Source organism: Diorhabda sublineata, chromosome 6 (genome assembly GCF_026230105.1).
Source record: "Diorhabda sublineata isolate icDioSubl1.1 chromosome 6, icDioSubl1.1, whole genome shotgun sequence".
NCBI classification, from domain to species: domain Eukaryota; kingdom Metazoa; phylum Arthropoda; class Insecta; order Coleoptera; family Chrysomelidae; genus Diorhabda; species Diorhabda sublineata.
The window spans coordinates 34,843,198-34,869,592 of record NC_079479.1 but is presented as its reverse complement, the minus strand read 5'-3'; the positions used below and the strand labels follow the sequence as shown (position 1 = coordinate 34,869,592).

The 26,395-nt window shown below is 31.4% G+C and overlaps 2 protein-coding genes across 2 annotated transcripts; one reads left to right on the top strand and one right to left on the bottom strand.

The window, feature by feature from the left end:
- Positions 1–1,774: 1,774 nt before the first annotated feature.
- Positions 1,775–16,771, top strand: LOC130445217 (uncharacterized). Its single transcript, XM_056780766.1, has 4 exons — positions 1,775–2,048; positions 6,181–6,357; positions 11,577–11,811; positions 16,419–16,771. The coding sequence occupies exons 1-4, from the start codon at positions 1,973–1,975 to the stop codon at positions 16,534–16,536; spliced, it is 606 nt and encodes a 201-aa protein (XP_056636744.1). The 5' UTR covers positions 1,775–1,972; the 3' UTR covers positions 16,537–16,771.
- Positions 16,772–20,936: 4,165 nt separating this feature from the next.
- LOC130445139 (odorant receptor 67c-like) lies at positions 20,937–25,831 on the bottom strand. Its single transcript, XM_056780663.1, has 5 exons — positions 25,447–25,831; positions 24,746–24,845; positions 22,756–22,860; positions 22,283–22,435; positions 20,937–21,087 (listed from the first exon to the last, which is right to left on the bottom strand). The coding sequence occupies exons 1-5, from the start codon at positions 25,821–25,823 to the stop codon at positions 21,034–21,036; spliced, it is 789 nt and encodes a 262-aa protein (XP_056636641.1). The 5' UTR covers positions 25,824–25,831; the 3' UTR covers positions 20,937–21,033.
- Between the last annotated feature and the right edge of the window lie 564 nt (positions 25,832–26,395).

Genomic DNA, 26,395 nt, shown 5'->3' with positions numbered 1-26,395 from the left:
ACATTTAAAAAGCAATCTAAAAAGAAGGATTGAACAAAATTTTTAGGAATGTTTTGTTACCTAATTTCATGTATTAAAAAAAATGGAAAAAGATTTGCGGTTGTTAAAAACAAATTAAATTTAGTCATTTTTACGTTCGGATATCTCATTGTAAGGATTGTGCCTGTTGGGTACACCGCCACCAATACATCTTCTTCTAATATGCTTTTAATTATATGGCCAACTTCATACATGTTTTCCTATTGAATTTTTCACAATTCAGGTGCGAATTTTCACCTTTTTCATATCCACACCATTTTGGTAATATTAAAGTTAGACTCCTTCAAAAAACTAACACATATTATCAAAAGTAGTAAATAAACGTATAAAAACTTTTTCATATTTTTTTCATCGAAGTTTTTTATAATGTAAATCATTTTGAATACAAACTTAAAACACGAACATAACCTAAAAATGAGCTCTATTTAGATATGAACAATTCTAGAATACGTAAGTTTCATAAACGGGACATTTTGCCTGGGTGGTAAACAGAAGATTTATTTTCCGTGTGTTAAAGTGCGCATCTTGTGTTTTAATTGTGAGTTTTGTGGAGTTTCCATTTATCTTTGTTGTTATTTCGACAAAATCGATCGAATTGATTATTATCTGGAATTAAATGGCGAAGTGAAGTGGGATATAAGATGAAAACAATTTCTAAATAAGGTAAGACAAGGTATGTTTTTAATAAAATAATCCCCTGCGTTTGTTTATCACACTTCGTATGTTGTTAGATTAATTTGTGAAATTTTGAAAAAGTAATTGATGTATATTGAATGACATCTGATTGTTTTTTAAATAAAAATTGAAAGTTTTAATGCTAAAGTCTGATCAGCTCGAGAACTCATATAGTTGGTCAAGTAAATAAAACAATTGGCAAATCATATGACTTTTGTAAATATATTTCCAATCAAAAAACCACGAAAGCTTTATTTGAATCTGAAATTTACGTTTATATCTACGTGTCCTTCATTTTCTTATTGAATGTTTTGTAAGATAGTTAATTTAATATCAATAGTCTTCATAGTTGAATGATTTTTCAGTTGACATACACATCATAAACTCAATGAATACAAAAAAATAGCAGATTTTTTTAGTTCCGCTTAGTAATATTGTTTCTATTAAAATGATTCCTTAATTGATTTATATATGATCGGTTATATCTTTATTTTAAATTAGCATTTATACATTTTGTGAGATCAATTTATTTTCACAAATTCTCTTAAACCTCAGAAATTTGTTGTTAAATCTATATTCATCACATCGCCTAGCTCTTTAATAATTTGTTTTTTTTTTTCATTTCAAGATATTATGACCAAACTCGACCACGTTTTAGCTTTCTTTCTTTCAAAGACCCCCATTTCAAAGCTCTACCCTAATTATTTTTTTAGTGCATTCAAATAGTATCTTTTGTTGGTCAAAGCGGTAAGAAATAGAAAAAAGAGATTTAAGATTTAAAAATGAAAAATTTTCAAATGTTTACAAATACAAGTATTCGAATGGGATTTTGTGTCATTCAGCAAAGATGTCCGAACTGTCATACGTCAAATGGTCCATTGATTTAACATTTCTATTTATAGATTAAATCTACATAAACTTTTGTAGTACTTAATACAACGATACCAAAAGCTCTGAACTTAGTTTATTTTCTACATACAGGGTGTACAAAAAGTATGTTCCAAATTTATTCATATATTCAGTTTTTGAAGCATGCTTATGCTGCTATCTTCTTCTGCGCGAGTTTTGTCCTCCATTATAATCAAAAAAAGGTATTTTCACGTAATTATTCTATTATATTATAAATGTTTTATTTATTTATAGTTGGGTATAGGAATACCCCTCTCAACTTAAATATCTGTTGTTGTTGAGCGGTACCAACATCAGCAGCAGTAGTTCGCGAGATGCCGATTCTGTAACTTCAATACTTTCTAAACATATGACAATTACTATGCATTGGAAACCGTGTTTAGTGCAAACTGTGACACTACTATTAGGATATTTTATTATTATCGGTATGTTTTGTTTCTTTTTACACAATTTCCTCGAAAGAAAATTGTGTCATTGAATTATAATTATGTGTATAATATGAAATGGGTGTGTAAATGTTATTGTTTATAATATACTGGAGGCTATTTAAAAAGAAACTTTCGTTTATACAGAAGGGATAACTATACATTTCATTGTATTTACAGATAGATAATTTCTTGTACGTAGTAGTTTTGTCAAAACACATTCGATACATTAATTAGGGATTCCTGACAAATAAATCAGGTTAAGTTAGGTTATGCTATCTAATAATTTATAGTCTAACAAAGTAAAAAAGAAATTAGACGGGAAATAATTATCTAGTGACAAAATCATAACTATTAAGGCGAGATGTTGGTAAATTTGTAGCGATTGAAATACGAGGGAGGTTCAAATATAAACCGGAATTTGGTTATAAAAAATTTTCAGAACTTGTCAGTCAGAACAGTTAAGAAACGTTATTTTATTAATTGAGATATAGACCTATAGACAAACGTTAAAATTTGATGATATTACTAATTCATTTCCGCAAAATGCTTCTATAACAAACAGGATATAATTACTTCTTTCCATTTTATCTATAAAAGATCTTCTGAACAATGAATATCGGTAAAAATATCGAGACAAGTAGACTGTGAAACTTATACTTTATGTAAATTTCTTCTTCTCGTCCGCGTTGTATAGTTACCAACATTAGGTAACCATCGAGAAGTCATCTTGGAGTATTTATTTCTATCTGAAGTCGTGCATCTAATTATAATTTAAAAAGCTTTCATAATACTGTAGACCAGAGCAGAAACATTTAAAAGTGAAAAAAAAATTATAGTAGGATGAAACCCATTGGAAATCTGAAGTAGGGAAGGGGAAGAGGGTGAGTTTTAAGTGTTAAAAATGGTTTATCTCGATTTTCGGCTAAAATATAAGTCCTATGGAAAAAAGTTAAATATCAAAGTTGTAGGTAGTAAAAAGTTCTACAACTTTTGTATTTACATTTTTTTCACATAACCTCAAAATTTATGTGAAAAATTGAAATAGCCAAGTTTTGGGTTTTTTATTTTCATCTTTTACAAAAAAAAACATCTTTTTACGTTTCAAACATACTGGGATTTTAAATATACATTTTTCAATGTGAATTTTCTCAGAAAATACTCACACAGCTACACTATTATTTAAAAAAGTAAAATGGTATGAAAATTACTCTATTAGATTGTACATACTTTAGTTTTGAGATTCTAAAAAAATTTTTCAATATTATTCATCCAATCCGACAAAAAGTATTTACCGTATGAACGGACTATAACATTTAATTATACTAACGAGTTAAAAACAATGAATGTGAAAAACATTGATACCTCGAAATATAATTTCAACATTAGCATTAACATAATTATATAAATGTGTCCTTATCCCATATATCTTGAACCCGTAATTAAAATTGTTAACCTTCCGGATAATAATTTTGAGGTTAGATTGAACGAAAACACTTTATACATATGGATACACGTTAATTCATTTCATAACAATTACATATTGTCACAATACGTCGATGTATTCAATAGATATTCAATAAATCATTTACTATTGTACAAGGTAACAGTATACTTAGTATATATTTAACTCAGTACGTGAATCAATTAGGAATTTGATTACATAAATATGTTAATAAAAAGTTTAAAGTATGAAATTTATGTTTCTTTAGATGGTAAACATATTTTTTTTTGTTATAAAGAAAGCAAATTTAGTAATTTCGTTGTTACAATACTAAAAATTGAACAAGCACGCTGGTTATTCATTCTAATATAGAAACGACGAATCGTTAATGTGAATTGTGTATGTACACTAAGAAATTACACACAACTAGTACATAGGCTACAAAAGTGTCTAATAATAAGGTTAAAAACATTATAAATTTCTGATTTTTCAATTAACGAGGTAGTTTATTCAATGATGTTGATAAAAATAGTGTGAAAATAAAAAAATGTATCTCTATTCTTTATGATTTTGTGTTAAAAAATTTTATTAATACGGGCCGAATAACCCTAGTAACTGAGGCCTTTCTGATTAAAAAGAAGATAATATATAATTAGCCCATACGTCTATACGAATGTTGAAAATACAAACATATCTTATAATTTACATTATATAATATTTATTTAAAAGAGGCAATTTTTATAATAAAAATAAATTCTATATCGATTTTCATAAGTAGGAATTAAAAAGTAACGCAAATAAACAAATTACGATATGTTAATTCGACGTATACGTCATTTTTATTATTTTTCTACGGCACACCACTTATGTTTATCTCACATTTTCTTATTATTACTTCTCTGAACCGTGAAGAGATTTATTTTTTTTAGTATAACATTAATAATCTCAGTTTACTTATTCGGTTTCTTCATTGAAATTTAAAGATGAAAATAAGAATGATAATCAACTTGTTAACCTTGAATGAGACTGTCAATGTCAAATCAGATATTTCAGTATTCGCTTGATGTATGGTATTAGCCCAGTCAAATTTGTACCCAAATAAATAAATTTTTCGAAAATGTGTGGATTTTTTTAGCCAAATTGTTAGTTTTGATATAAAAATATTCAAGGGAGGTCGTTTTTTATATAGACCGGAGCAAGACGTCATGGCTGTCATATTGTTATAGTTCATTTTCCAAACAAAATTTGCGAGGTAACGTATATTCTTCAAAGTTATTTAAAAAATGTTTAATTAGATTATTGTCGTATAATATGGTAATGTGTTTTGTGTCAGAAGGTATTTGTTTGCGAAATTTATCAAAGAAAATACGAAAAAATCATTAAATCGGTTAACAGTCAACGTAATTAAAACTTTGTTTGGAAAGTTGTCCCTGACCCACGTTAACAATGGCGGCGTGTGATGTCAACACTCCCGTTGTTGATTTTGTTAAATTAGAACCAAATAAAAATCAATTTTGCTCAATTTTTTTTTATCAGTATTCGAATATATCCAAAAATTAATGAAATAAATGACTCCATCGTGATGTTATCGATTTAAGACGACATAATTAAACAATAGCTTTCGCAATGCATATTTTTGTCTTTAAACGTACATGTGATGAGCAATAAGCAATAACAACTCTCTAATCGCCTAAAGTGACCAATACATTTTCAATAGAAAGTTGTACAACGCACTCCATAATCTAAATTGAGTATACGAGGGTCACTGCATATGTATAAACCTGTCATTGCTATCGTAAATTATTCAGAACGTTTTGTCGTATAAAAAATTATTGTGTAACTCACAACAAGTTGCAAAAAAGTGAGTTAAATAAATTAAATGTTTGAAGTACCCTAGACAGCTGTTAATTGAGGGCAAGTTCAAGGGATAGGAAGATGGATACACGAGATATACGAGGTCTGTCTATTAAATATTGAGACTGAGCGCGTAGAGGGCGCCCTAGAGGGGTGGGGTGAAAAACGAGTAGTGCGTTGGGTAGAGGGAAAGAGAGGGGGCGGTAGGATAGGATACGATATGTTCGATGAATAAATAAAAAATGCATGAGGTGGAATTTTCACGAATTTTACGTGGCAAATTATTTATATTTCCGTAGTTAAATTATCGTTGCAAACGAGACAAACAAATAACAAAATTATTCATTGGGAATATTTATTATTACAATCGGTCGAACGTGAAGTATTTATGGAATAAAGCGACAACAAAAAAAGTTGTTTATTCCATTATTTGTTTAGTTTTTAAAACGTTGAATGTAGTTCAAATGAAAAGTACGGCTTTTCATCAAATCTGTTTAAATACCAATCTCCGAAAATCTAAAATTTAATACCTCTCCAAGAAGTACCTTTCGGCGAATCTCAATTCTTTTAATTTTCAATTGAACTTTGTCTAGTGATGGTATTTTTCACTTTTCCAAAAAAATCTAACGATTTACGAAGCCGCTAAATGGTTAGGTTAGGTTAGGTTGAAGACTGAAATGCTGATGAAGTTCTAAATAACTGTACGGGGATTGCCTTTTGACTTCTTCTCATCTATCTGTCACAAGTCACATGTCATAAGTCACAAGTCACATGTCACAAGTCACATGTCATAAGTCACATGTCACAATTATTATTAATTATTTCACACTTTAGATGGTTACGAACAAAAATCGAGAGTAAAACGACCTAGAGCACCTCCAGCGGAACCCGAAAACGATGTTGAAAGCGATTTTGAAGAAAGAAATAAAGAATTGAACGCTAATTATGTGCCGCCGGGTTTTCTTAGTCCATCTGTGATTGAATATCTAGAACTAGGAAAATCTATACCAGGTAAAGTAATTTAAATATATACAGAATCATTATTTGGGAACTCTAATTAAGTTATTATACGCTACTGTTTACAAATCAGTATATCTGTAGCTTTCGTTCACATCAATGTTGTCGTAGCGCAATTCTAGTGATGGCTACGTTGAAAAATAACATATAAAACTTACATATACATAAATGTATACAAATTAAGTCGCGCGTGCCTAATCTCTAGGAGTAGCGTAACTCTGTTAGAGACGATCGGGGGTTTGAGATATACTCGATCCGTTATCCCGATGAAATACTTCGATCCAAAACGTTTTATCCGTGTTCGTGGACGTTGGTTTTTCCCGAAACGTGCTACAAGATATATCGGAGAGGATTGAGTCGATTGCAATGCTGTTAGGACATTTGGTGACTTGGAATTCACCAAAAAAGACAACTTGGGACATTAAATCTTCACTTGTTTAACGTTTTTTTATGCGGAATCCATCCCACACATAAATGTTCGTGCAAAATCGTTTGTATTGTAATCTGCGATATCTTATCTATCTGTCACATGTCACAAGTCACATGTCAATCTTCTATACTGATTTTGGCTATGCCATTATGGATTGTGATGCTATTAGGACATTTGGTGACTTGGAATTCATCAAAAAAGACAACTTGGGACATTAAATCTTCACTTGTTTAACGTTTTTTTATGCGGAATCCATCTCACACATAAATGTTCGTGCAAAATCGACTGTATTGTAATCTGCGATATCTTATCTATCTGTCACATGTCACATGTCACATGTCAATCTTCTATACTGATTTTGGCTATGCCATTATGGATTATGATGCTATTAGGACATTTGGTGACTTGGAATTCATCAAAAAAGACAACTTGGGACATTAAATCTTCACTTGTTTAACGTTTTTTTATGCGGAATCCATCCCACACATAAATGTTCGTGCAAAATCGTTTGTATTGTAATCTGCGATATCTTATCTATCTGTCACATGTCACATGTCACATGCCAATCTTCTATACTGATTTTGGCTATGCCATTATGGATTGTGATGCTATTAGGACATTTGGTGACTTGGAATTCATCAAAAAAGACAACTTGGAACATTAAATCTTCACTTGTTTAACGTTTTCTTATGCGGAATCCATCCCACACATAAATGTTCGTGCAAAATCGTTTGTATTGTAATCTGCGATATCTTATCTATCTGTCACATGTCACATGTCACATGTCAATCTTCTATACTGATTTTGGCTATGCCATTATGGATTATGATGCTATTAGGACATTTGGTGACTTGGAATTCATCAAAAAAGACAACTTGGGACATTAAATCTTCACTTGTTTAACGTTTTTTTATGCGGAATCCATCTCACACATAAATGTTCGTGCAAAATCGACTGTATTGTAATCTGCGATATCTTATCTATCTGTCACATGTCACAAGTCACATGTCAATCTTCTATACTGATTTTGGCTATGCCATTATGGATTGTGATGCTATTAGGACATTTGGTGACTTGGAATTCATCAAAAAAGACAACTTGGAACATTAAATCTTCACTTGTTTAACGTTTTCTTATGCGGAATCCATCCCACACATAAATGTTCGTGCAAAATCGTTTGTATTGTAATCTGCGATATCTTATCTATCTGTCACATGTCACATGTCAATCTTCTATACTGATTTTGGCTATGCCATTATGGATTGTGATGCTATTAGGACATTTGGTGACTTGGAATTCATCAAAAAAGACAACTTGGGACATTAAATCTTCACTTGTTTAACGTTTTTTTATGCGGAATCCATCTCACACATAAATGTTCGTGCAAAATCGACTGTATTGTAATCTGCGATATCTTATCTATCTGTCACATGTCACAAGTCACATGTCAATCTTCTATACTGATTTTGGCTATGCCATTATGGATTGTGATGCTATTAGGACATTTAGTGACTTGGAATTCATCAAAAAAGACAACTTGGAACATTAAATCTTCACTTGTTTAACGTTTTTTTATGCGGAATCCATCCCACACATAAATGTTCGTGCAAAATCGTTTGTATTGTAATCTGCGATATCTTATCTATCTGTCACATGTCACATGTCACATGCCAATCTTCTATACTGATTTTGGCTATGCCATTATGGATTGTGATGCTATTAGGACATTTGGTGACTTGGAATTCATCAAAAAAGACAACTTGGAACATTAAATCTTCACTTGTTTAACGTTTTCTTATGCGGAATCCATCCCACACATAAATGTTCGTGCAAAATCGTTTGTATTGTAATCTGCGATATCTTATCTATCTGTCACATGTCACATGTCACATGTCAATCTTCTATACTGATTTTGGCTATGCCATTATGGATTATGATGCTATTAGGACATTTGGTGACTTGGAATTCATCAAAAAAGACAACTTGGGACATTAAATCTTCACTTGTTTAACGTTTTTTTATGCGGAATCCATCTCACACATAAATGTTCGTGCAAAATCGACTGTATTGTAATCTGCGATATCTTATCTATCTGTCACATGTCACATGTCACATGTCAATCTTCTATACTGATTTTGGCTATGCCATTATGGATTATGATGCTATTAGGACATTTGGTGACTTGGAATTCATCAAAAAAGACAACTTGGGACATTAAATCTTCACTTGTTTAACGTTTTTTTATGCGGAATCCATCTCACACATAAATGTTCGTGCAAAATCGACTGTATTGTAATCTGCGATATCTTATCTATCTGTCACATGTCACAAGTCACATGTCAATCTTCTATACTGATTTTGGCTATGCCATTATGGATTGTGATGCTATTAGGACATTTGGTGACTTGGAATTCATCAAAAAAGACAACTTGGAACATTAAATCTTCACTTGTTTAACGTTTTCTTATGCGGAATCCATCCCACACATAAATGTTCGTGCAAAATCGTTTGTATTGTAATCTGCGATATCTTATCTATCTGTCACATGTCACATGTCAATCTTCTATACTGATTTTGGCTATGCCATTATGGATTGTGATGCTATTAGGACATTTGGTGACTTGGAATTCATCAAAAAAGACAACTTGGGACATTAAATCTTCACTTGTTTAACGTTTTTTTATGCGGAATCCATCTCACACATAAATGTTCGTGCAAAATCGACTGTATTGTAATCTGCGATATCTTATCTATCTGTCACATGTCACAAGTCACATGTCAATCTTCTATACTGATTTTGGCTATGCCATTATGGATTGTGATGCTATTAGGACATTTAGTGACTTGGAATTCATCAAAAAAGACAACTTGGGACATTAAATCTTCACTTGTTTAACGTTTTTTTATGCGGAATCCATCTCACACATAAATGTTCGTGCAAAATCGACTGTATTGTAATCTGCGATATCTTATCTATCTGTCACATGTCACAAGTCACATGTCAATTTTCTATACTGATTTTGGCTATGCCATTATGGATTGTGATGCTATTAGGACATTTAGTGACTTGGAATTCATCAAAAAAGACAACTTGGGACATTAAATCTTCACTTGTTTAACGTTTTTTTATGCGGAATCCATCTCACACATAAATGTTCGTGCAAAATCGACTGTATTGTAATCTGCGATATCTTATCTATCTGTCACATGTCACAAGTCACATGTCAATCTTCTATACTGATTTTGGCTATGCCATTATGGATTGTGATGCTATTAGGACATTTAGTGACTTGGAATTCATCAAAAAAGACAACTTGGGACATTAAATCTTCACTTGTTTAACGTTTTTTTATGCGGAATCCATCTCACACATAAATGTTCGTGCAAAATCGACTGTATTGTAATCTGCGATATCTTATCTATCTGTCACATGTCACATGCCAATCTTCTATACTGATTTTGGCTATGCCATTATGGATTGTGATGCTATTAGGACATTTAGTGACTTGGAATTCATCAAAAAAGACAACTTGGGACATTAAATCTTCACTTGTTTAACGTTTTTTTATGCGGAATCCATCTCACACATAAATGTTCGTGCAAAATCGTTTGTATTGTAATCTGCGATATCTTATCTATCTGTCACATGTCACAAGTCACATGTCAATCTTCTATACTGATTTTGGCTATGCCATTATGGATTGTGATGCTATTAGGACATTTAGTGACTTGGAATTCATCAAAAAAGACAACTTGGGACATTAAATCTTCACTTGTTTAACGTTTTTTATGCGGAATCCATCTCACACATAAATGTTCGTGCAAAATCGACTGTATTGTAATCTGCGATATCTTATCTATCTGTCACATGTCACAAGTCACATGTCAATCTTCTATACTGATTTTGGCTATGCCATTATGGATTGTGATGCTATTAGGACATTTAGTGACTTGGAATTCATCAAAAAAGACAACTTGGGACATTAAATCTTCACTTGTTTAACGTTTTTTTATGCGGAATCCATCTCACACATAAATGTTCGTGCAAAATCGTTTGTATTGTAATCTGCGATATCTTATCTATCTGTCACATGTCACAAGTCACATGTCAATCTTCTATACTGATTTTGGCTATGCCATTATGGATTGTGATGCTATTAGGACATTTGGTGACTTGGAATTCAGAAAAGAAGACAACTTGGGTCAGATATAGGTCAGTCAGGTGTGGAAGTATTGTTGTTTTACTGAGGAAGTTGTTCAAAATATCGTGAATGAAAGTATACAAGACAAATACACTTTTAGACGCGTGTCGTACATTAAAAAAAGGAAAAGCGATGAACTTGATGAAAAATTTAGTGAAATAAGACTTTTAGTATGATTAATATGATTTATATTCATATGATTTAGTACGAATTTGTCGAAAAGTCCTTCGTATTAGATATTTTATTATAAATTCGCGTAGATAACCCATATAATTGCATCCCATTATTAAACATTGACAAATACGATGAATTTAATGCAAAGGTGTGTGTGAGTGTGTGATGTGAACAATCTAGAAACATCCTTGCTCTAATTCTTGGTAGCCGCGAGGCTCAAAAAAATCGCAATTGCTTTCAAATGCGAGTACTTGAATATAAAATTTCACGCGACGAGATATAATGTCAGTTCCTCGACTACAATAACGTTTATTAACAAAATCGTTTTTCGTTTACGTAATATATACGAGGTGCATTCACTTTCTAATTATTTTTTTTTCTTTCTTTCGTTATAAATACGAATTTAGGAAGACCTGGATCCGATTATCCGGTTTTGAGCACCGTCCCTTACACGAATTTTTACTGCGACGATCAGAAATATCCCGGTTTTTACGCCGATCCCGAAACGCGTTGTCAAAGTTGGCACTATTGCGACATCGACGGACGTCAAACGAGTTTCTTGTGTCCCAATGGAACCCAGTTCAGTCAGTTAGTTTTCGTCTGCGATTGGTGGTTCAACGTTAGATGCGATTTGAGCGAAAAGTAAGTTAATGCGATTCGAAACAAAAATTTTTCAGTATTTTCGAAAAATATTTAGTTGTAATATCATAAGGACTGCGGCGGAGGATATTTGAAGGTGGCTGATTGAGTAAGCATTTCAAAAAACGGTTTTACCACGGCTGAATTGGTCGAATTGTTGCACCGTCCACTTTATTTTTCAGATTTGTTTCCGTGCGACTTATTTGAGCTTCAGAACTTGAAAAAGTCACTCGCCGGGCATTGATTCGAGTCGAATGAGGAGGTATTCGACTTCAAGGAGTTTTACTTAGCGAAAAACGAATTTTTCTAAGGGGTTGGAGAAGTTGGAGTATTGCTGGGTCGACAGAGACCTTTTTATAAGTTTTTGTTGCCAAATTATCTCGATTTTCGATCTTTTTCGAAGTATTGAGGTTTTAAATGTCTTTAAAAGCTTGTTGAACTGATCCAGCATCTTTTATTCGAGAGATATATCATGGGGAGTCAATCTGGAACAGTATTTTCAAAGGGGTTGGAGAAGTTGGAGTATTGCTGGGTCGACAGAGACCTTTTTATAAGTTTTTGTTGCCAAATTATCTCGATTTTCGATCTTTTTCGAAGTATTGAGGTTTTAAATGTCTTTAAAAGCTTGTTGAACTGATCCAGCATCTTTTAATCGAGAGATATATCATGGGGAATCAATCTGGAACAGTATTTTCAAAGGGGTTGGAGAAGTTGGAGTATAGCTGGGTCGACAGAGACCTTTTTATAAGTTTTTGTTGCCAAATTATCTCGATTTTCGATCTTTTTCGAAGTATTGAGGTTTTAAATGTCTTTAAAAGCTTGTTGAACTGATCCAGCATCTTTTATTCGAGAGATATATCATGGGGAGTCAATCTGGAACAGTATTTTCAAAGGGGTTGGAGAAGTTGGAGTATTGCTGGGTCGACAGAGACCTTTTTATAAGTTTTTGTTGCCAAATTATCTCGATTTTCGATCTTTTTCGAAGTATTGAGGTTTTAAATGTCTTTAAAAGCTTGTTGAACTGATCCAGCATCTTTTATTCGAGAGATATATCATGGGGAGTCAATCTGGAACAGTATTTTCAAAGGGGTTGGAGAAGTTGGAGTATTGCTGGGTCGACAGAGACCTTTTTATAAGTTTTTGTTGCCAAATTATCTCGATTTTCGATCTTTTTCGAAGTATTGAGGTTTTAAATGTCTTTAAAAGCTTGTTGAACTGATCCAGCATCTTTTAATCGAGAGATATATCATGGGGAATCAATCTGGAACAGTATTTTCAAAGGGGTTGGAGAAGTTGGAGTATAGCTGGGTCGACAGAGACCTTTTTATAAGTTTTTGTTGCCAAATTATCTCGATTTTCGATCTTTTTCGAAGTATTGAGGTTTTAAATGTCTTTAAAAGCTTGTTGAACTGATCCAGCATCTTTTATTCGAGAGATATATCATGGGGAGTCAATCTGGAACAGTATTTTCAAAGGGGTTGGAGAAGTTGGAGTATTGCTGGGTCGACAGAGACCTTTTTATAAGTTTTTGTTGCCAAATTATCTCGATTTTCGATCTTTTTCGAAGTATTGAGGTTTTAAATGTCTTTAAAAGCTTGTTGAACTGATCCAGCATCTTTTAATCGAGAGATATATCATGGGGAATCAATCTGGAACAGTATTTTCAAAGGGGTTGGAGAAGTTGGAGTATAGCTGGGTCGACAGAGACCTTTTTATAAGTTTTTGTTGCCAAATTATCTCGATTTTCGATCTTTTTCGAAGTATTGAGGTTTTAAATGTCTTTAAAAGCTTGTTGAACTGATCCAGCATCTTTTAATCGAGAGATATATCATGGGGAATCAATCTGGAACAGTATTTTCAAAGGGGTTGGAGAAGTTGGAGTATTGCTGGGTCGACAGAGACCTTTTTATAAGTTTTTGTTGCCAAATTATCTCGATTTTCGATCTTTTTCGAAGTATTGAGGTTTTAAATGTCTTTAAAAGCTTGTTGAACTGATCCAGCATCTTTTAATCGAGAGATATATCATGGGGAATCAATCTGGAACAGTATTTTCAAAGGGGTCGGAGAAGTTGGAGTATTGCTGGGTCGACAGAGACCTTTTTATAAGTTTTTGTTGCCAAATTATCTCGATTTTCGATCTTTTTCGAAGTATTGAGGTTTTAAATGTCTTTAAAAGCTTGTTGAACTGATCCAGCATCTTTTAATCGAGAGATATATCATGGGGAATCAATCTGGAACAGTATTTTCAAAGGGGTTGGAGAAGTTGGAGTATAGCTGGGTCGACAGAGACCTTTTTATAAGTTTTTGTTGCCAAATTATCTCGATTTTCGATCTTTTTCGAAGTATTGAGGTTTTAAATGTCTTTAAAAGCTTGTTGAACTGATCCAGCATCTTTTAATCGAGAGATATATCATGGGGAATCAATCTGGAACAGTATTTTCAAAGGGGTTGGAGAAGTTGGAGTATTGCTGGGTCGACAGAGACCTTTTTATAAGTTTTTGTTGCCAAATTATCTCGATTTTCGATCTTTTTCGAAGTATTGAGGTTTTAAATGTCTTTAAAAGCTTGTTGAACTGATCCAGCATCTTTTAATCGAGAGATATATCATGGGGAATCAATCTGGAACAGTATTTTCAAAGGGGTTGGAGAAGTTGGAGTATTGCTGGGTCGACAGAGACCTTTTTATAAGTTTTTGTTGCCAAATTATCTCGATTTTCGATCTTTTTCGAAGTATTGAGGTTTTAAATGTCTTTAAAAGCTTGTTGAACTGATCCAGCATCTTTTATTCGAGAGATATATCATGGGGAATCAATCTGGAACAGTATTTTCGAAGGGGTCGGAGAAGTTGGAGTATTGCTGGGTCGACAGAGACCTTTTTATAAGTTTTTGTTGCCAAATTATCTCGATTTTCGATCTTTTTCGAAGTATTGAGGTTTTAAATGTCTTTAAAAGCTTGTTGAACTGATCCAGCATCTTTTAATCGAGAGATATATCATGGGGAGTCAATCTGGAACAGTATTTTCAAAGGGGTTGGAGAAGTTGGAGTATTGCTGGGTCGACAGAGACCTTTTTATAAGTTTTTGTTGCCAAATTATCTCGATTTTCGATCTTTTTCGAACTATTGAGGTTTTAAATGTCTTTAAAAGCTTGTTGAACTGATCCAGCATCTTTTATTCGAGAGATATATCATGGGGAGTCAATCTGGAACAGTATTTTCAAAGGGGTTGGAGAAGTTGGAGTATTGCTGGGTCGACAGAGACCTTTTTATAAGTTTTTGTTGCCAAATTATCTCGATTTTCGATCTTTTTCGAAGTATTGAGGTTTTAAATGTCTTTAAAAGCTTGTTGAACTGATCCAGCATCTTTTATTCGAGAGATATATCATGGGGAGTCAATCTGGAACAGTATTTTCGAAGGGGTTGGAGAAGTTGGAGTATAGCTGGGTCGACAGAGACCTTTTTATAAGTTTTTGTTGCCAAATTATCTCGATTTTCGATCTTTTTCGAAGTATTGAGGTTTTAAATGTCTTTAAAAGCTTGTTGAACTGATCCAGCATCTTTTAATCGAGAGATATATCATGGGGAATCAATCTGGAACAGTATTTTCAAAGGGGTTGGAGAAGTTGGAGTATTGCTGGGTCGACAGAGACCTTTTTATAAGTTTTTGTTGCCAAATTATCTCGATTTTCGATCTTTTTCGAAGTATTGAGGTTTTAAATGTCTTTAAAAGCTTGTTGAACTGATCCAGCATCTTTTAATCGAGAGATATATCATGGGGAATCAATCTGGAACAGTATTTTCAAAGGGGTTGGAGAAGTTGGAGTATTGCTGGGTCGACAGAGACCTTTTTATAAGTTTTTGTTGCCAAATTATCTCGATTTTCGATCTTTTTCGAAGTATTGAGGTTTTAAATGTCTTTAAAAGCTTGTTGAACTGATCCAGCATCTTTTATTCGAGAGATATATCATGGGGAGTCAATCTGGAACAGTATTTTCGAAGGGGTTGGAGAAGTTGGAGTATTGCTGGGTCGACAGAGACCTTTTTATAAGTTTTTGTTGCCAAATTATCTCGATTTTCGATCTTTTTCGAAGTATTGAGGTTTTAAATGTCTTTAAAAGCTTGTTGAACTGATCCAGCATCTTTTATTCGAGAGATATATCATGGGGAGTCAATCTGGAACAGTATTTTCGAAGGGGTTGGAGAAGTTGGAGTATTGCTGGGTCGACAGAGACCTTTTTATAAGTTTTTGTTGCCAAATTATCTCGATTTTCGATCTTTTTCGAAGTATTGAGGTTTTAAATGTCTTTAAAAGCTTGTTGAACTGATCCAGCATCTTTTATTCGAGAGATATATCATGGGGAATCAATCTGGAACAGTATTTTCGAAGGGGTCGGAGAAGTTGGAGTATTGCTGGGTCGACAGAGACCTTTTTATAAGTTTTTGTTGCCAAATTATCTCGATTTTCGATCTTTTTTGAAGTATTGAGGTTTTAAATGTCTTTAAAAGCTTGTTGAACTGATCCAGCATCTTTTATTCGAGAGATATATACTATCGTACCAGTAAATCTAGAGTTGTTCTTGTCTAGATAATGGAAATATTGTTTGTCTTTTAGGTTATATGTCATCAATAGTCGTTTATACGGTACGCCGAAGCTGGATCCGACGAGACCTCATCGAACCATTACGAAACAAATATTAGAAGATATTTTTAATGATGACGAAGAAACATAGATGACGCGACTAGATGCTGGAATATTGTCGGGGTTGGTCAATATCGACAGTGTGCGAAACAAATAAGAACATTTGATTTGATTTTACGATGAGTTCTTCTAATAAATAACTTGTGGTTGTTGTAATATTCGATTAAGAAAGAAAACTGTACCTAATTTACATTTTTTTTTTTCTATTTTAAATTTACCACCTATGTGTAGTTGGATCTTAATAAAATATGAGTTTTTAAGGAAAATGAACATTTCAGTTGATATTCTTAGGAAACAGAGAACTTTAATTGATGTGGATTTCAGACATTTTGGACGTTTACTTCAATGAGATAATCAAAAAATGAGTTGCGACATTGTGTATGGAAATTCTGCTTGGTAGTATCCGCAAGAGCGTCGGAAATGGTAAAAATCTTCAATAATCAGCTACAGCAGAGCGTCGATTATGCGAACTAATGTTGTCGGAGGTGGTTCGGCTAATCAAAAGTGAGATAAACAAAAAATGGGATAATCAAAAGTTCGGATAATCAAAAAATCGGATAATCAAAAGGTCAGATAATCAAAAAACCGGATAATCAAAAGTTCGGATAATCACAAAATCGGATAATCAAAAATTCGGATGATGAAAAGTTCGGATAATCAAAAGTCCAGTTAAACAAAAAATGAGATAATAAAAAATTCGGATATTCAAAAAACAGATAATTAAAAGTTCGGATAATCACAAAATCGGATAATCAAAAAATTTGTTAATCAAAAAACCGGATAATCAAAAGTTCGGATAATCACAAAATCGGATAATAAAAAAATCGGATAATCAAAAGTTCGAATAATCAAAAAATCGGATAATCAAAAGGTCAGATAAACAAAAAACCGGATAATCAAAAGTTCGGATAATCAAAAGTACGGATAATCAAAAGGTCAGATAAACAAAAAACCGGATAATCAAAAGTTCGGATAATCAAAAAATCGGATAATCAAAAGGTCAGATAAACAAAAAACCGGATAATCAAAAGTTCGGATAATCAAAAGTCCAGTTAAACAAAAAATGAGATATTAAAAAATTCGGATAATCAAAAAACAGATAATTAAAAGTTCGGAAAATTGAGAAATCGGATAATTAAAAAAGTTCGGAAAATTGAAAAATCCGATAATCAAAAGTGCAGATAATCAAAAAACCGGATAATCAAAAGTTCGAATAATCACAAAATCGGATAATAAAAAAATTTGTTAATAAAAAAATCGGATAATCAAAAGTTCGAATAATCAAAAAATCGGATAATCAAAAGGTCAGATAAACAAAAAACCGGATAATCAAAAGTTCGGATAATCAAAAGTACGGATAATCAAAAGGTCAGATAAACAAAAAACCGGATAATCAAAAGTTCGGATAATCAAAAAATCGGATAATCAAAAGGTCAGATAAACAAAAAAACGGATAATCAAAAGTTCGGATAATCAAAAGTCCAGTTAAACAAAAAATGAGATATTAAAAAATTCGGATAATCAAAAAACAGATAATTAAAAGTTCGGAAAATTGAGAAATCGGATAATTAAAAAAGTTCGGAAAATTGAAAAATCCGATAATCAAAAGTGCAGATAATCAAAAAACCGGATAATCAAAAGTTCGAATAATCACAAAATCGGATAATAAAAAAATTTGTTAATAAAAAAATCGGATAATCAAAAGTTCGAATAATCAAAAAATCGGATAATCAAAAGGTCAGATAAACAAAAAACCGGATAATCAAAAGTTCGGATAATCAAAAGTACGGATAATCAAAAGGTCAGATAAATAAAAAACCGGATAATCAAAAGTTCGGATAATCAAAAAATCGGATAATCAAAAGGTCAGATAAACAAAAAACCGGATAATCAAAAGTTCGGATAATCAAAAGTCCAGTTAAACAAAAAATGAGATATTAAAAAATTCGGATAATCAAAAAACAGATAATTAAAAGTTCGGAAAATTGAGAAATCGGATAATTAAAAAAGTTCGGAAAATTGAAAAATCCGATAATCAAAAGTGCAGATAATCAAAAAACCGGATAATCAAAAGTTCGAATAATCACAAAATCGGATAATAAAAAAATTTGTTAATAAAAAAATCGGATAATCAAAAGTTCGAATAATCAAAAAATCGGATAATCAAAAGGTCAGATAAACAAAAAACCGGATAATCAAAAGTTCGGATAATCAAAAGTACGGATAATCAAAAGGTCAGATAAACAAAAAACCGGATAATCAAAAGTTCGGATAATCAAAAAATCGGATAATCAAAAGGTCAGTTAAACAAAAAACCGGATAATCAAAAGTTCGGATAATCAAAAGTCCAGTTAAACAAAAAATGAGATATTAAAAAATTCGGATAATCAAAAAACAGATAATTAAAAGTTCGGAAAATTGAGAAATCGGATAATTAAAAGTTCGGAAAATTGAAAAATCCGATAATCAAAAGTGCAGATAATCAAAAAACCGGATAATCAAAAGTTCGAATAATCACAAAATCGGATAATAAAAAAATTTGTTAATAAAAAAATCGGATAATCAGAAGTTCGGATGATGAAAAGTTCGGATAATCAAAAGATCTGATAAACAAAAAATGAGATAATAAAAAATCGGATAATCAAAAGTTCAGATAAACAAAAAATGAGAATAAAAAATTCGGATAATCAAAAAACAGATAATTAAAAGTTCGGAAAATTGAAAAATCCGATAATCTAAAGTGCAGATAATCGGAATAAACGGATAATCAAAAAATCGGATAATCGGAAAAGGAAGATCTAAAATAACAAATTTGTGGAAAAAAATTGTTTATTTATATAAACATATAAGTAAATTGTTTAATTTAGCCCGCCCCCAATGTATATTTCTAATTGAAAATTAACAAAATAAAAAACCAGAAAACAACGGAAAATAACAAAAAAAAATATTTCAAAATATATCCCCAAAACTGAAAGGAATCGTTTTTACACAGTCCGGAACTCTTTTCATCTTCTTCGAATCACTTGGTCGCCGTTTTTTCTTCTTTTCCTAGCTTAGACAGCACAAACACAAACCAATTCACCGAGGCAAGTTTCTTTCTTCTCTTTTTGGACAATACTCCGCGACATCCATCACCCGAAACTTTTAATTAAATAAGTTGAGTGACATATTTGAAGTTTGAAGTTTTTGCAACTTCCAAGAAACGAGTAAAGGACCGACAGTAGCCTCGATAGCCTCTTTCGCGCGGTTTCTACCGATCCAGGTTAGAAAAGTGGAGAAATGTGCGGCCCACTCTATATTTTTGCTTGATTATATTCTGACACGTTTTATATTCCTTCAAGAAACTATATTAGCATCAAATCTATTTTACAGGTAGATAATTTCAAACAATAATATGAATTTCAATGCAATCTTAGTGTATCTGGTTTCAATAGTTATATATGAGGACGCGATGTTGAATTAAACTTCGAAACTCTGGGGAAATTAGAGAAAACCTCAAATCGAATTTGTCGAATACACCATCGGAATCGTGAAATTTCGAACGGGCGTCGACAGGTGTAATAATTTTGTATTCGCAAACTATATTTGCAGATGAGTTTGATTCAAATTAATCCGCCGATGGAAATTTTTATTTCCGAAACAAAAAACAAACCAAAACATTCGAAATCTTCTCGTAAGAATACGGATCCCGATATGTAATTTTAAAATTAAAAATAAAAATGTTTCACGTCGATAAAAAGTTATGGTTAATTAAAGTCCAGCAACACTGATGCTATTGTGTCAAAACTGACACAATTCCGTAATAAAGTTTGACATTTTCAATGGTGAACGTACTCAGAACGAGTTGTCATATGTCATCTTCGACAAATATTTGTTTATCTCAGAATTTAGCAATCCTCGTATTTGTACTAATACCCCCCTAACCCCGAAAATTTCTAACGAATGTAGTTCCTGAAAGTGTCTTTTCACCATTTAGACCAACAACATCGTTAAATATTAAGGTAAAAACTAATTATATTTTAAATAGCATTTCATCAAACACTACGACTAATTCCATCTCGGCCATTAGCATCTTATACAAAAGCCAAATATTAATAAAAAACTTCTTTTCCATTGATTTCAAATTGTAACGCCCACTAAAACCAGAAGCTACTAGCCACTGTTGGTTGATCTCTCTCACAAACGAGACCACTTACTTCGCAGTCTAAGAAAACAGCTGATATACGTCAAAATGTCAGCTGTGGAGTAAACAATCGACTTCCTCGTATGTACCTGTGTAAACTTTTCTTAATTTTTTTCAAATAGTTTGTTTATTTTGTATTTCTTTTGTCTTATGGTGTTAAAAAGTCTATAAATACTTTTCAGATATGTTTTAGTGGAATTAATACAGGAGAATCTGAATATTTTTGCAGGTAAGCTCAAAAAACTTAGTTTCTTAGCAAGTGAATATTATATTAATTACAATAAACATTACAACATTCAATATTGTGTTTTTATTTTCCTTATCAGTTACATTTTGGTGATTTTCTTAATCGTACATTGTACGCAAAACTGTACAATAAGAATATGATGTTTTTAATATCTAAAAAAAAAAAATAAATATTCATAAAATCCGCTTAACATAATGCAATACAAAGTGCAAGAAATTAAATGTAAGTATCCTGCTATTGTATCATGGTTCTCAATAATTAAAATTTCATAAGGGTAAAAGAAAACAAATTCCTAACCTCTAATTTTTACTAATATTTTGTGCCTAGTTTAACAATGAAAATCACAAAGCTAAGTTTTACGAGAATAAGCTGATCTGATGTTAAGCCAAAAGCGACTAGATTTTTCCATAGAATTGCAGCTTGCATGCAATAATTGCATATTGCATTGTATTGCATCATGTCAAGCAGTCTTAAACGAGAAACAATTCGCATACAAATGGCAACAAAATATATTAGCAAATAATTTTCTTGAAAAATAATTTAGCCACGAAATTCTATTTATAAATGCACAAATCAAACGTCGATACTTATACCGGGTGATTAGAGAATAGAATTTTATCATAGTAAATGATTCTCCCCATTAAATAAAATATAATGAGATTTTATTGACGAGAAGTTTTGACTATTGAATATCGACATAAAATAAATGAATATTTGCTATTGAAAACAAATTTTGCCATGTTTTTTTTTTCGTCAGAAATAATGTGATTCATACGAATTCATATTCCTTTTGCTGTAGCGTAAATATTTAGAATTTTCAGATTCCACCACACGTTATACTGTATGTTATTAATGTTAGGTGGAAAAAGAGGTTTGTGTTGATAGAAAAATAGAAAGATAAAAAAAATTTTAATAAAAGAAAGAAAAATTGTGTTTCTTTTAAAACCAATTCATTAAAACGTACTTTAACTTCTTTCTACTAGATGTCGCTGTCAATACTGCTACGTAACTATTGTCCTAATAATAATTAATGTAAAAAAAGTACAGTCATAGATAAAGAAAATAATATTACTAGTAAATTCAGTAAAAAAATTACTTAGATTATTCTCTTTAACATATTGACGAAATTAACGCCTTCTAGAGGTGTAAATATTAATTATTAACTTCACATCTGTCACAAAAGTGGTAAATTTTATAATTGGCTCGAAATTTGAATATTATTTGATGCTTAAAAAACTTATTTTCACAGAACAAGTACCTATTACGTTTTCAAATACGAATGTAAATATGAGAATTCGCATAACTAAATTGTCAAAGCTATTATAGAAGCTTTAGAAACATGCTTACCAATGTTAATGTCGACATCGTTAAAGTTAAGAACAATGCTCTAACTGCTAACGGTTTCTGAGCCCGCATCATAATCATCAGAATTAATTTTTGTTCCGATAAACTACACTCGTTCCATTCTATCACGTAACATGCATCTTCCACTTCCGAACTCTATAATAAAAACAATAGATCTTCTTTTTCGTAAATATAAATGTACCATTATCAAATCTCATAAGTTAAATACTCAATAATTAAACTGAAACTTCATATAAGTCATTAAAACATCGATGAGATTCTGTAGTATGTTTGACAACGTTGCCAATTTTCTACAACCTTACAATTCTTAGTAAATTATGTTAAAACATTAGCTTAAATGTCTTTTGATTTCTCCAATTAGTTAAACAATTCTGTACCGTTCTACATGAATAAATTTCGAATGATTTACCGTTTTCATTAATTAAATATCGAAATTTATATTAATAAATATTTACCTTTAAAATTAGAGCGTGTCCGAACCAACAAAAAGAAAATATCTGCATCAGTGATCCGTTTAAGAAAATCAAACGTACCAAAAAATGTAAGGAAAAAAAGTTAACCTTGAACATAATAATCAAATTAATAATAAAGATACAGGGTGCTTCAGAATGTCTATTGCAATTTGGTTATTAAAAAACTTATATAATTCTGAACATAATGATTGAATTAATAGGTTAATAAAGATACAGGGTGCTTCAGATTGTCTATTGCAATTTTGTTATTCAAAAATTTATATAATTGTGAACATAATGACTGAATTAATAGGTTAATTAAGATACAGGGTGCTTCAGATTGTCTATTTCAATTTGGTTATTAAAAAACTTGATAATTCTGAACATAATGATTGAATTAATAGATTAATAAAGATACAGGGTGCTTCAGATTGTCTATTGCAATTTTGTTATTAAAAAACTTGATAATTCTGAATATAATGACTAAATTAATAGATCAATAATGATACAGGGTGCTTCAGATTGTTTATTGCAATTTGGTTATTCAAAAACTTGATAATTTTGAACATAATGACTGAATTAATAGGTTAATAAAGATACAGGGTGCTTCAGATTGTCTATTGCAATTTGGTTATTAAAAAACTTGATAATTCTGAACATAATGATTGAATTAATAGATTAATAAAGATACAGGGTGCTTCAGATTGTTTATTGCAATTTGGTTATTAAAAAACTTGGATAATTCTGAACATAATGATTGAATTAATTGGTTAATAAAGATACAGGGTGCTTCAGATTATTTATTGCAATTTGGTTATTAAAAAACTTGATAATTCTGAACATAATGACTGAATTAATAGGTTAATAAAGATACAGGGTGCTTCAGATTGTCTATTGCAATTTGGTTATTAAAAAACTTGATAATTCTGAACATAATGATTGAATTAATAGGTTAATAAAGATACAGGGTGCTTCAGATTGTCTATTGCAATTTTGTTATTCAAAAACTTGATAATTCTGAACATAATGACTGAATTAATAGATTAATAAAGATACAGGGTGCTTCAGATTGTTTATTGCAATTTGGTTATTAAAAAACTTGGATAATTCTGAACATAATGATTGAATTAATTGGTTAATAAAGATACAGGGTGCTTCAGATTATTTATTGCAATTTGGTTATTAAAAAACTTGATAATTCTGAACATAATGACTGAATTAATAGGTTAATAAAGATACAGGGTGCTTCAGATTGTCTATTGCAATTTTGTTATTAAAAAACTTGATAATTCTTAACATAATGACTGAATTAATTGGTTAATAAAGATACAGGGTGCTTCAGATTATTTATTGCAATTTGGTTATTAAAAAACTTGATAATTCTGAACATAATGACTGAATTAATAGGTTAATAAAGATACAGGGTGCTTCAGATTGTCTATTGCAATTTTGTTATTAAAAAACTTGATAATTCTGAACATAATGACTGAATTAATAGGTTAATAAAGATACAGGGTGCTTCAGATTGTCTATTGCAATTTGGTTATTAAAAAACTTGATAATTCTGAACATAATGATTGAATTAATAGATTAATAAAGATACAGGGTGCTTCAGATTGTTTATTGCAATTTGGTTATTAAAAAACTTGATAATTCTGAACATAATGATTGAATTAATAGATTAATAAAGATACAGGGTGCTTCAGATTGTCTATTGCAATTTGGTTATTAAAAAACTTGATAATTCTGAACATAATGATTGAATTAATAGATTAATAAAGATACAGGGTGCTTCAGATTGTTTATTGCAATTTGGTTATTAAAAAACTTGATAATTCTGAACATAATGATTGAATTAATAGATTAATAAAGATACAGGGTGCTTCAGATTGTTTATTGCAATTTGGTTATTAAAAAACTTATATAATTTTGATCATAATGAATGAAATTTATGAATTTTGTGGATGAAATCAAAGTCAATAATAGTTCTTACCATAGTTAGTTCAAAACCAACAAAGCAAATATTAACAATGCTTTTAAAGAATTCTAAAAACAGTGGTACGGAAAAAACTTGTTCGATCTGATGGACAAACCTGTAAAAACGTTAAAATTATATCAATGCAAACATTTTAAGATACTTTAGCAAGTAAAGTACGCATTGACTGGGAATTTTAAGTTTCTGTTTACTTTCAAGTATGAAAAATCTAAAAGAAAACGAACGACACAAAATAATTGTCAAGTTTTATCAAACGAAAATCATGAAATTGTTTAATTAGTACGAATGGAAATATCCAGATAAACAATTTACGATATTTGTCGACTTTTTAAGACTATTTCGATTGAAAGAAAATCAGAATTAGGAGGAAAAACGACAAAAATGCCAAAATAGAAGTAAGAAGTTTTGGATGAACCGGTTCACGGAAAATTGGGGGTCAGTTTGTGAGAATTGGTTAGAAATTTGTAATCAATATTCTAAAGAAACAGATTGCATTTCAAAAATAATGAAAATCAGCATCCAAATACTCTTAGACACAACAACTTGTTAGATCTAGATTAGTGCAAAAGGAAATTCAAATTTCCGAGTAATTAAACGATTATATTCGAGTCGTTTTGATTTTGATTCGCTTCAAATCATTTCTCTAGGATAAAACACAAACAAATTCGATTAATTATGAAATCAAATATTATACCTACCGTATTATGTCTTGATGATACTTGATACACATTATTAATTCATGTTCGACGTTTAAATCTCCCCTGGAATCGATTTCTCTCAAGTTTTCTTTCAAAATATCCAATTGGCAGCAAGCGACGTCCGCTACAATATAATACAAACAATCCAGACTTGTATCACACAATATCAGTATCCCAACGATACTCAGTTGAAATATCACCGTTGGATAATAAACCGAGTTTGTATTCAAATCGAAAGGCGTCCAACTTTTCAGCGGCAGGAAAGTTTTTTCCTCTTGAACGATAACAATCAAAACTTGTACAAATATGAATGAAGAAATTGCTATTCTGTATACGGTACCGAAAATACCGCGAAGAACTTCGTGTTGTTCTAACATGTGACGCATTCTACCTGAAATTTATATTATATACGAGGCGAATCAATAATTTCTGTCTGTTTTTCTAACAACGAAGTAACGCACATTTTAATGCTTGTAAATTAGCAAATTATATCGATAACGACGTTTAAAGTATTAAAAAACAATTTAAGAATTGACGAAATCAAATTCCAACACGTAAAACGTCGAAATCGAAAAAAAAAAACGTCCAAGACTAAACTTAACACAATCGACGTTACGCGTAAAATCGAAAGTATTTTTCGTGCGCCCTGTACGTTCGATTACCCGAAGATGAAACGTGGGATTAAACGACGTTTAGTTTCCGCACTAGTTTGGAATCAGTCCCCCCAATAAAACGTTCAGAGTAATCTCAATTTCCTAATAACATACAATCAGATTTCGAACGGCGATATTTCAGCGAATCTACGCAGTTTACAGAGATTCAGCTCGCGCGACTTTGTGTTATTACATGATTTATTATCACAGAGAAGCACTGCGAAGGTGAATTTTGCCTATATCGGGGTCGTTCCTCGAAATAAATCATCATATTCGTCATGACGATCTTTTCTGTC

Bases quoted from the DNA above. Each gene is read 5' to 3' on its own strand.
- LOC130445217 (XM_056780766.1), top strand. From the start codon at position 1,973: ATGACAATTACTATGCATTGGAAACCGTGTTTAGTGCAAACTGTGACA. The intron at 6,358-11,576 runs GTAAAGTAATTT...ATACGAATTTAG, and splicing joins ACTAGGAAAATCTATACCAG to GAAGACCTGGATCCGATTAT. The intron at 11,812-16,418 runs GTAAGTTAATGC...TTTGTCTTTTAG, and splicing joins AGATGCGATTTGAGCGAAAA to GTTATATGTCATCAATAGTC.
- LOC130445139 (XM_056780663.1), bottom strand. From the start codon at position 25,823: ATGTTAGAACAACACGAAGTTCTTCGCGGTATTTTCGGTACCGTATAC. The intron at 24,846-25,446 runs GTAGGTATAATA...ACGTTTTTACAG, and splicing joins TATCATCAAGACATAATACG to GTTTGTCCATCAGATCGAAC. The intron at 21,088-22,282 runs GTAAGCATGTTT...TTTTTTTTTTAG, and splicing joins CGATGTCGACATTAACATTG to ATATTAAAAACATCATATTC.